This window comes from Gobio gobio, assembly GCF_949357685.1.
Source record: "Gobio gobio genome assembly, chromosome: 23".
NCBI lineage: Eukaryota > Metazoa > Chordata > Actinopteri > Cypriniformes > Gobionidae > Gobio > Gobio gobio.
Window position 1 is genome coordinate 28,173,702 of NC_137119.1, and position 11,995 is coordinate 28,185,696.

At 37.8% G+C, this 11,995-nt stretch overlaps 2 protein-coding genes and 1 long non-coding RNA gene across 3 annotated transcripts; 2 read left to right on the forward strand and 1 right to left on the reverse strand.

Moving 5' to 3' along the window:
* Window positions 1-1,814: 1,814 nt before the first annotated feature.
* tcf24 (transcription factor 24) lies at window positions 1,815-3,094 on the forward strand (the record flags this gene model as incomplete). The annotated part of the gene is made up of 2 exons (XM_079805738.1): window positions 1,815-2,252; window positions 2,437-3,094. The coding sequence occupies 2 exons, from the start codon at window positions 1,815-1,817 to the stop codon at window positions 2,536-2,538; spliced, it is 540 nt and encodes a 179-aa protein (XP_079661864.1). The 3' UTR covers window positions 2,539-3,094.
* An 820-nt stretch (window positions 3,095-3,914) lies between these two features.
* LOC307119463 lies at window positions 3,915-6,737 on the forward strand. The gene is made up of 6 exons (XR_013815644.1): window positions 3,915-3,990; window positions 5,278-5,323; window positions 5,576-5,627; window positions 5,860-5,916; window positions 6,118-6,189; window positions 6,377-6,737. It is a non-coding gene; the product is annotated as an uncharacterized lncRNA (long non-coding RNA).
* Window positions 6,361-11,961, reverse strand: mcmdc2 (minichromosome maintenance domain containing 2; the record flags this gene model as incomplete). Its single annotated transcript, XM_079805739.1, has 14 exons — window positions 6,361-6,512; window positions 6,746-6,855; window positions 7,158-7,294; window positions 7,755-7,934; window positions 8,316-8,482; window positions 8,594-8,799; window positions 8,882-9,116; window positions 9,207-9,335; window positions 9,860-9,961; window positions 10,365-10,487; window positions 10,560-10,755; window positions 11,236-11,295; window positions 11,550-11,680; window positions 11,865-11,961. The coding sequence occupies 14 exons, from the start codon at window positions 11,959-11,961 to the stop codon at window positions 6,361-6,363; spliced, it is 2,025 nt and encodes a 674-aa protein (XP_079661865.1).
* Window positions 11,962-11,995: the final 34 nt, after the last annotated feature.

Below are 11,995 nucleotides of genomic sequence, written 5' to 3' on the forward strand. Positions count from 1 at the left end.
GTTTGTAATAAATATACTTTGCAAAATGTTTGAGCATTTTTAATATCATCATGTTTTGTACATCATTCTTTAGGATAAGGATATACATTAGCGGGTATTAGTAATATATCATTAAATATAGTAAAAATATTACATTTTCCTAGTTTAAATGTCATTTTTTCAAAGTGAGATTTTATTTGCCATTTGGAAATCACATAGTTTAATTTTCTATTTTTTAAGGTTTGATAATGCTTTTAGCATTTAAATGATCAAATATACTTTTTGCATGTTGTGGATTTTTTTATGTTTCTTATAATATATTTATCTGATATATTCTCACTGCATAGTGCTTTAAATTAGATTACTAATTAATAATTTACATTCAGAGCTGATCATAGATTTATCTTTTAGATTCATAGCTAACTTTTTTCGACTGAGGATTTATTTCAACTTACACATTCTAGCAGATTTATCAACATCATGGACACTGCGTTCTGGAACGGCAAATGAATATGAAATATAAAACCGATTTTATAATAATGTTTAGACCTATAGAATACGCGGTGAGTACAGTAATGTAATTTCTGCGTATTTGTCGTCTAATATCCACACCGGGGTATAACCTCTGAAAGATGTAGAGTAATTAGACAGAGAAGCTTACTTAACCTCATTTGCTCTGCCTCATAATGATTGGCCTAGGGGCAATACTGTTACTTCATCCTTACAAAAACAATGTTTATTAAGAACAGTCTCAGATATACATGTTATGAATAATTCCATTCATTAATTCTCCCACAACTCCGTTTGCGGAAAACAGAATGATTAATTTGGTAGTCTCACAAGAATTTCCTCAAGCATGCCAGTTGATTGCAGTGTTTAGAGTTTATTTATTGGCTTTGTCCCAGGAAATGAAGCTGATGTCTGCGGCTCAAAATCATAATATCGATATGCCTTTTTAAATGTTAAAGTATAATCAAATTGTCGAGAGCACTGTGCCGATAGAATATATGCAACGATCTGTTTGTCTGCTTGCAAAAAAACCCACATTTTTCACCAAACAACACCAATAAAGGGAATGTGAGTATTTATTTCTTAAATAAACAATATTTTATATAATGTTCTGAAGTTGTGGTTTACAAAGTAACTCTGGGAGGACCAAAAAATGCTGCCTCTGGCGTCGGAAAATGGACTGTACCCTCCTACCGACCGATGCGAGAACGGCTCCAGTTGCCAGAGTTTTTAAGGCTTTTGATTAATTACACCGGAGTGAAACACTTGTCAGCTCTTTGTGTTCCCCGATAAATTAGAGGCTCGTGAGACTTTACGCAGTCATTCAGGTGAGGACACGGCGTGCGCTCGGACATAGACCTTCCACGCGCAGCACCACGACTGGTTATATATTTTTACAACGAGAAAGGGACTATTATTTACAACGGTATTTTTGCCGAGCTGTGGATGTTTTCATGTCTTGATGTGTGTTTCTTTGGACTGCACTTGAAATAATACAGGTATGTATGTTTATTACATTTCAATAAGTTATCATGACAACGCACCTTTATAAGTCTAGGCTACTTAAAGAGTTGTATTAAAACTGCACGTTCTGATATGATGTAAATCATAAACACTTAACGCGTCTGTTATTGTTTTGACATTGAATGACTCGTACTGGACATTAGATTTTGGGCTCACTTGATGCAAATATTCCTGTAAAGTTTTTAACGAGTGCATGAGCTTAAACGTGTCATATTCTTCAATATTTGTATAAATGTGCCCGTTTGCCTATTTAAGTGTGTATTTTTAACGTACTGTTTTAAACAGGTTAAGAAGTGATTTCAATGGTTGGAAGACAGTCGATCCGTATGGATGGCACTGGTTCTGTGACAGTTATGGATGACAGTCCCGCATCAAGCCCCAACTCGAGCCCCAGTCCCGACGCGCTCTCAGCGGACAGCCGGCGCGCAGAGGCCCTGTCTCGCTTCAGGGTGGTCCCATCCAGTGGCATCGGTGGCAGAGGGAGACCCGCAGCAGCCAACGCAGCGCGCGAGAGGAGTCGCGTGCAGACGCTCAGGCATGCGTTCCTCGAGCTGCAGAGAACATTACCGTCGGTGCCACCGGACACCAAACTGTCCAAACTCGACGTCTTGATATTGGCAACCACATACATAGCGCATTTAACGAGAACCTTGCAAGAGGAGGGGATGGAAGAGGACAACACAAAACAAACTGAAGCTTTAAACTCACTTAAAGGCGATGGTTACTTACATCCTGTGAAAGTAAGTTTTGGTCAATTCTGTTGTCTAATTATAGGCCTATTTTATCATTAAATAGATCTTCCTTGAAGTTTTGAATAGGCTATAAGATTGAGGTTTAGTCGTGCAAATATCAATTTAACGCGTGGTAATTCATATTATGTAACAGTTGAATAAATGTTTGTATATTTATCGTTTTGTCTTTCAGAAATGGCCAATGCGTTCAAGATTATATATCGGTGCCACTGGCCAGTTCCTGGGTAACTCGAATGAAAATCAAGGGGCATCTTCATCCTCGTCTCAAACGTAGCCTAGGTTATTTGCACAAACGATTTTTGGAGGTAATTATGATTAAAAAAATGAAGGTTAAAAAAATGTTTTAGTCATTTTGTTGCATAAATTGTTCAGTTGCAGCCTGTAAATGTTTGTTGTACGCGGCAATTGAACAGAACTCGTTGAACTGATTATCATTATGTTACCATACTGACAGCTGAATAATTGTGCATATTAATATATCCTAATTATTTCAAATATGTAAATAAGATTGAAATATTAAACATTGTGTTGTTTTTGTTTTTTTGCTTGTGGGTTTCTGCTCAGACTTCTGTAGCTATTTGCAGTTCTGTACTTGTCTGAAATTCCGTGTGTTGGGTTATAATGAGCTGTCATGCTTGAGCTGTCGGCTATGCACTTTCTGTTACAACATTTGCACTAAATGCATGTGTGAATAACTTAACATTCGTCATGTGAAGTGGTCTGTCAGAATCGCAACAATAGCATCACCATCCCATTTTCTCCTTCCTTCCAGCTTTTGTGATTGTGAATAGTACTACATGTGGAATAATAAATAAAATAATTCTTAAACTAAAATTACACTGATCTCAAGTTTATTGTTATTCTTACCATTATGAGTTTTTTTAATCTCAATTATTCACAATGTGCAATATAATGGTTCATTAATGGTCCTTAATTGGTTCAAAATATTTGACATGCACTGAGCTTTTTAAATTTCAAAGCACTTTCAAAGATTTAATTATTATTTTTTATATTTAGTAATAATTTACAGTTCTCATGCGATGGCAGCTGTGAAATTGCTCATGGAACCATTAAAAAAGCTCTTAATAATTACAAATTACTGAAAATTTAGGAAGTAATGAATAATGTTAACTAAGCTTATATACCAGATTGTACTATTGATCTAAATATGTAGGCTAAATATGGCTGAATGGATCATTTTGATCTAAATTGTGGATATTATTATTAAATGAGGTTTGGATTTTTTTATATAATATGTAATATATAGCCTATTATAGCTTACTATATTTTGTATATTATAGCCTTCTATATTTTGAATTGTGTGTGTGTAGGCTATATAAGCTACTTTAGGTTTAAGTATTAAGGTGATATGCCTACATCCAATAAGCAAGCTTCTTTCATTTACAAAAAAAAATTCAAATTCATAAATATTAAGGTGATAGGCCTACATCCAATAAGCAAGCTTCTTTCATTTACAAAAAAAAATTCAAATTCATAAAACTTTACTCTTTTGAAAGCGCTATCAATATAAACGTTTCATAAACGTATGCAAGAGTTAAACAGTTTCAGCTGATGTGATTTCATCACACTAGCACTTCAGCACGCATGTGCGGCTCCTACTAGGAAGTGCCGTTTTAAAACACGAAGTACGCATGCGCAACATCCTTTTCTCCTCAAGAGTGGAGTGAGCTGGTCGCACGTTCTACACGTTGCAGTATAACTTGAGGTAAATGTATTTCGATTAACAATTGTACTGATGCATTCTAACAGAAGTGACAGTATTCTGTTAGACAGTATATGCAGCTATTTACAAAACGCTTCCTAGAACTGCTCATGAGGTTATAAGCTCGTTTAGAGAGAGATTTTTTTTTTGCATCATGTGTTGGCCACGTGGTTGGTCCACTCGCGTGTTGCATTAATAATAATTTATAATACCTACTTGCTACGTCCATCAATTTTTTTTACAGTATATGGTCCATTATTAGACGCGTCATTAATAACTGGAAATTGAAGCAATTGAATTAGCCCTTAACATTATCATTGAACATCGGGCACGACCATAGACTGTAAAAAATAGGGCACGACACGTGCAATATCTTCAGTTTTGAAAGCCAGTTCGCCCTGTTGCAAAGCAGATCAGCCCTAATGTGTGCATTTACCAAGTTGTATCTTAAATTGGATGAGTTTTACAAGTTTGCTTAAATCTATGCGGAATTTACACACGTGTGTGTACGTATACATTCATTCATTCATGAGCTTTTGAGCAATGTGGAGAAGAGATCTCTAATTAATTTGTAGCCCTCGTTTTAACTTTATCTTGAGCACAAAGTGAATACAGGAGTTTTGATGGGGTGTATTAAATTCCTTCAGGGACAATATGATCAATATTGTAAAGGTGACTGATTCTACACAAACTGACATTATTTTGTCAAATCTTGTTGTAATCATGACCTATCTTAGAAAAGGTTTTAAGTATCCCATGAGGACTGTTATAAATCATTTTGGCAGGAGGGTGTCCCAGATCTGGTGATAAATTGCTCCTTTGCCATTTGCTCTGCTGTCGGCAGGACTGTGCTCCTGTCCGGCATAGGTCTGCTGTCCCTTGTGTGGCCTGGCTGGTTTGGGAATGGTCTTCTATGACCTGGATTGGGTAATCACTAATCAGGGCTTCGACTCACTTGGAGGTGCTGTGGTCTTGGTGAAGGTCCTGACCTTGAGTTGAACTAGTGTAGCTCAGGCCTTTGTGTTTTTGTGCCAGGGTCTACTCTCAAGCTGTGTTACAGTGCCCTTTGACCTCTAGATCATCAGTCATCTTTTTGAGGGGGAATTGAGTTTTTCATTTAACTCTTCCCTTGGTGCTGCTTATTTGAGGCACTAAATCAATAGCTGAAACACAACATGGGTAATTAGTGCTAATTTTCATAACTTTATGCTGCTTTTGTCATGTTTCTCTACTTAAAAGATTTACTTGCTTAAATTTATCATTTAAGTATATCCTCTTTTTTTCAAACAGACGCAGATGAAGATGGCTGTAGCCAGTGGAAAGGATCGCTGCAGAGGTAAGAAACTGAATTTGCTAAATAGATTTTTAAACTTGGAGGTGAACAAGATTACTAGGGTGTATGTGTGACCAGCAGTTCTGTCTAAACCAAAAGCAATGATGACTTCACATTTTTGCCGTTTACCCATCATACCACATTGGGGTGCTGAAACTGTGACGATCTGAAGCGACAGCAGAGCAGTTGAATGTTTAGTATGCGAGTAAGAATATATAGCCAGCTTCATTTATCCTTCATTCTTATCCTCACTAGGTTCAAGGTTTGCCACTGGTAAAGGGTGACATGAGAAGTGCAGATGGAAAAGGTAATTTTATTTTTCTAAATGTACATTTAAAAACTCTTGTTTTTATGTGCGAAACGTATGTTTGAGACCAATGCTTGTTGCCGTGATGATTACACATTTTGCCGTTTACCCATCAGACCAAATTGGATTGCTGATACTGTGACTATCTGATGCAACAGCTTGATCAAGAGTTAATTGGCAGTAGCTTGTTTGAGATTTTGCCACTAAATTTTTATCCTTATCCTCCCACCAGGTCCAAGGATTCCACTGGAAAAGGGTGACCTGAGAAGTGCAGATCGCTTGAAGACAGGCAAGTTTTAGTTTTTGGGTGCAAAATGTATAGTTGTGTGAGGAAATGCCTGTTACCATGATGATCACATTTTAGCCGTTTACCCATCAGACCAGATTGGATTGTTGACACCGTGACTATCTGAAGCAACAGCAGAATTGACTACCCAGAACCCCATTTGAGATTACTACAGTATTGATTTTATTCATCTCTCTCTACCAGATCGAAGGACTGAAACTAGAAAACGGAGACCTGAGAAAGGCAGATGAATGAAGACTGGCTACTTGTATACTGGTAAATGATTATATACAATAATTCTATATTTGATGTCATATGCCATGATGAACTCACTTTTTGCCGTTTACCCATCAGACTAAATTAGGGTGCTGAAACTGTGACGATCTGAAGACATGTGTTGTGACATTAAATGAGCTAAAGCTTAGTTCCTGCTTGTAATACCTTGCTTCATTCCTCTATACAGGTTGCGTAGGCGTGCACAAAATGCAAGATCTGCTTGCGGGATTCTTCCAATGTAAGGTCCCGCTGGTGCAAGGAGTCCAGGTCATGGAGAGCACAGGGAAACACTGCATCGGGTGGAAAAACAAGCGCAGAGGCCCCTGCATTCCGAAGACAAACTCTCATTCCCAAACAATCACTGTAAAATTAGCTTGATCCTAAATTTGTAATGGTGTTAAAAGGTGACTGGGTTGTGATGTATATATTCAAATAAATTCTCATAATTCTTAATTTGCGTTTCTTTACTGAATATCATTTTTGAATGACTGGATTTCAAAAAGGCTTTGTATTTGTTCAGACTTTTTTAGAAGGAAATAAAATCGGGGAAACTAACCGTGTTTCAGGGTGACTGAACTCTCACACAGAAGTACTGCAATGACTGCGTCTTCCTCCAGAACTTGTGTTCTCAGGCTGAGTTTAGCATGAGCCTGGGCCAGAGAAATCCTAACGGAACCAGTAAATGATTAATTGTGTATATAATGGTTACTTTAAAATCTACTTTTGGTGTGACCACTTAGTTTCCAGAAGTAGTTTCAGGCTGCTTTAATTATGCACTTTAAAAGTTGAAGAACAAATGTCTCATCTCTAAATAAACTGAAGCTATAAAAAGAAATCAGTTACAAAAATCCAAGTTGTAAACTTGCAGTATAACTGCACCATCTAGTGGTCTAATATGGCAGCGCTTTATAGAGGAGTTGCAATGTGTAGCTTTCTTTTTTCAGCAAACTTAATATTGTAGTGCTTACAGCAGTTTAACAGAAGAGACCGAGGATCTCTGTGTTGAGTCGGAGCGAACCCTGCGACTGGCCATGTAATAGCCATGGATCATCCTTTCAGCCTCAGGACTCATTTCCACCTTCAGTTCCCTTGCATGAGCCAAGAGCTAGAAGATATTCAAGTGTGGAAAACAGGCTATTTTCATGTAACCACGTCTAAGCTGAAGTACAATATTTCAAATCTTTTTGAGTACAACATTTCAATCCAGTAAACAAAATAGTTCATTATACACTACTGGCCAACGGTTTAGAATTATTTAACAAAAAAAGTCTATGCTCACCAAACCTGCAAAATACAGTAAGAACAAACATGAAATATGCTGAGTTCATGCCATGTCGTAATTACAGAAATGTCAAGATTACCACATGTGACTTTCTACTCAAAAGCTGTTCACATTGTCAGACTGGAAATTACGCATTTCTATGGCAACACTATGACCAAATTAATCTGCAGCAGTCACGTGGTACTAGTAGGAGCTTTGAGAAAATTGTGGTGTGAACACATCTTTATTAAAATATAAAGGAGGATCACGTGATCCTTTTGACCGGTAGAGTATATTGACAGACCTCTTTGTAGTCTTGTGTGGTAAACTGCATGCATGCTGGGTAAAGGGGTTCTCCTGGGCACATGGCCTGTCTCAGGGTATGCACTGTCATGGACAGAAGTGGGTGATTGCCGCTTGTTTCTCGACACTGGACTACGAGTCCAAATGCCCCTGCAAGCTGAAGGGGAACTGAGCCCATTTCCTGCATTCATAACATAAATTATAATCACTATAAAACAAGCAGATACCGTAAAATCATGACTTCTATAAAGATGCACTAATGTAGTACGGTACAATAAAATAAAAATGTCATTGTTTAGACAATTTGGAAGAACTGGTGTGCGATTCAGCAACTGACACAAATGAGCACAATGAGGAACTCTCCTAAAATAGATGGCATTGTCTCTGGTTCCTGTTCCCAAATACAGAAAAGGGTGGGGTCATCTATAAAGCGTTCCAGCATTCCTTCTAATCAGTCTTTTGGTATGTACTGCATGCTTATAAAATTCCCACATTATCGTTCTCATCTCATTTCCTGAGGAAAAGCTCCATTCGACTATAATAAGACTGGATATGAACCCACCACTGAGCCCAGCACCACATTATCACATCTGGCTGTCCTCTTGGAGGGGGAAGCAGCATCAGCTAAGGCCCAAAAGTTGCACTGGATGGGGAAAGAGAGCTGCTGGTCCATATCATCGCCATACTTCTTGGCAGGAACGAAAACAGACACGGTTCTGCTTTCAAGAGCTGAAGGAAAAATAGGCATTTAGGTTTGCTTTGCTTTAATGCATGTACAATCTTTCATATCAAGTGCAGTCTTCTGCGATAAAAAAATTATGTAAAACAATTAATTGGCACCAGACTGAAGCATGTCCATCTTGTCTTTCTTGTAGCATGTGAGGTCTCCCAGCAGACAGACTCCTCCAGATGCCAGCAAAGCAGAACCTGCATGGATGTTGGCGGTACCTGCTCCATGTTCATCTCTAGATAGAGATGCCAACAGCTCTCCTGTCAGCGCATGATGAATGCCTCGCGAGGCCAACGGCAGGCTATATCTCATCAACCTGTCGACGAGTAAACACATACTACGCATCATATTTTGATGACCATTATCTAAATGGACATGTGCATTTGATAAAGCTGGACCTTTCAATGATGAGACTGTCACTGGTGAAAGCAAGCACATCCAGGTGGTTGGGCGAGTCTGGATTATCCTCAGTTTGCACCAAGCTAAGAAGTAGCCCCAACTTTAATGTGTTGTAGAGTCCAGGTGGGATCACCGGGGAACCGAATGAGTTGGCTACAATGGCAGAGAATCTCCACGGGGAACAGGCCGAAGCTGCCTGCAGGTTCTGGAAGTTGTTGCTAACCAGACGGGAGCCTGTGAGCGGCAGTCAGGAGCAAATGACTTTGACATGCTGTGAATTTGTCTGGTTGTTTTTACACCATCAAAGTCAACACAAGACCTTACATTTGGGGCTCCATGGTTGGATGCTGCAAGCCTCTACACTCCAGGTTACATTGGGCCACTGGTGCACATGAGCTGGAATTCCCACAACTCGGTACAGATGGCCGATTCTCATGGAGTTACAGAGTTCATCTAATTACGTTAAAGAGAAACAAAACAATGACAGTTGGGGGCTGGTCTTCACTTATTATTTGAGAAACAAGCTCACCACCTACACGACTGCCAAGAGAAACACAGCAGGCTCTTTTAAACAATGATTCCACTATGACTTGTAGCAACTAATGAGTGCACCTTACGTTTATTAACATGTATGTTCAGTAACTGGAGCCTGGCGTATTGAATTCCAGACTAATACTAGGTCAACACAATATGCTAATACCGTCCAGAGAATCTGTGGCCTCTCCAGTTGGCTAACTGAGAAATATTATTGAAGGAGACAGGAACACCCAATCTAATACTGAAAGACACTGTGAGTGGATGTGTTTTAGCGGTTTATTTATTTGAGAGCTCTGATTCAAACTTATGAAAAACAAGTTAATCAGGCATGACAAGTAACAAACTAACTGGATTATTTCCTAATGGTTGGTTTAAAAGTAAAATGTATTTGCAATACCATGAGAAAGTAAAAGGGGGTGTGATACAAAAAGTGCATTTACCTCTTAGAAAAAGGGTGACAGATTGATATCTTAAGGAAGCAGCATCATGGACTCCCAAAATGTCCACCGCGTTTACGTGCACGAGCTCAACTAGCTGTTTATCTGTGGATTGATATTTAAAAAATCCCATTTTACACATTATAACATATGGTCTGCCTCTTAGCAAGAACATTTGTGAGTACCGTTCAAAAGTTAAGGGTTAGTAAGATTTTTTTATTTAACAAAAATAGTAAATCTAAAAACAATTTAAGTTAAAGTAACATTTAATATTAAGTAAAAAAAAATTGTACATTTGTATTATAAATGTATTTACTATCACATTTCATCAATGCATGTGTCGTTGCTGAATAAAAGTATTAATTTCTTCAAAAAAAATACTGACCCCAAACCTGAATGGTAGTCTGCAACAAAGTTATTAAGTTTACTGATTTTTTTCATGTAACAAGTTTATACTCCATATAATGTCATTAATGTTTTGTTTTTTTGTTAATGAATGCGGTCTCACCCCCTAAAACCCGAGACTTTACATCCTCTTTCAGTGGGGAAGAGCAGAGAAAGCAGGTAAAATCACTTCTAACCGTGGCAGACTCTGTGGCACCCGGTGCATGAACTCTGATATGATGAAACCCTTTGGACAAATTGACAAATTGTGTAGGACAAAAATACAAATAATGCCCATAAAGTTAATAAAGTTACCCACCTCTTGAGCAAGGACATGTCTCTTCTGAGCAGAGAAATCTGGCTCCTTGTGTGTATTTGGTGACACGTGTCATGGCAATTACGAGGCCCTCCAAAGCTAAAGGTCTCATTGGACCATATCCACGAGGAAACTCGGAGAGATCCAAACAATAGTCAGGAAAAGGCGGCAAGTGAGTTGGCTTTAAAACAACATTAACCTACCAAAAAAAATTATTTAAAATGTAACTTGTGTTTTTTTTATTTTGATACACTGATGGCTTTATTATATGATTGTCTAATGAATTTCAATAAGTTTGATTTCAGTCAAAAGTTTGGAATAATTAATAATATATATATATTTTTTTAAGTCTTATGTGCACCCCAGCTTAATTTGTTTGATCAAAAATACAGTAAAAATTGTTTTTTTTATTACAATATAAAGAACTTTCTATTTTAATATCCTGTGATGGCAAAGCTGAATTTTCAGCATCATTACGCCAGTCTTTGTGTCACATTATAATTCAGAAATCATTCTAATGTGCTGATTTGCAAAACATATTTTTAATATTATCAATGTTGAAAACAGTTGCTACTTAATAGCCTATTTCCAATACATTGGAACAACACTTTTGACCAGTAGTGAACACACATAATCAAACAAATAAGTGAAATATGCATTTAATTAAGCTGTTCCTTACCTGGCTTTCTGTTTCTATGTGGTCAATAAGTGACAGAGTTTTCACAGACAGATAACAAACCTGAAAAATAATCACTGCAATCTTATTTGTTTGAATTTTAAATTCAAAGAAAATTAAGTAGTTAAGCACAATAAAATACATGACACCAACAGTTATTAATTTTTTTTTTTCCACCCCTACACACTTGACTGGTGACTTTCTGCCAGTCAAACGGTGACTGGCAGAAAATGCATGGCTATGCATTTTGGATAAGAAAACGTGAGAAAAAAGAGTAATAAGCTGGGTGTTTTGTAAATGTTATCTGTGCAACTCACTGACTGAAAGAGTGAAATGGCTCTGAGAGGGTCGTGTAGTATACAGTCTCCCAGGGCGGCGTCGAGTTCAAGCACATCTGAGGGACTTACATCAAAACTGAACCGATACACGGCCCCCATCTGCTGTGAACCTGAAATACATTTGATTTCCACCCTTTTCAACAGTTATGACAATAATAATATAACATAATGTACAACGTCACATAAAAATGGATGTGGACACTGTATGTGTCACGTGCACGAGCTCCAGTCCACTGAGGGGAACAACTAAATGCAGTTAAACCTCTAATAAGGCTTCCAGCTTTATAAACAAACCTTTAAAGACATTACAGTCTTCAATGAGTTTACGTAACCCACCACTTCTATCTAAATAAATTACTATTGCTTCTTTTAAAGAAAGTATACTATCCATATCTCCGAAATGCACCGCTGGCTCGGCCGATTGA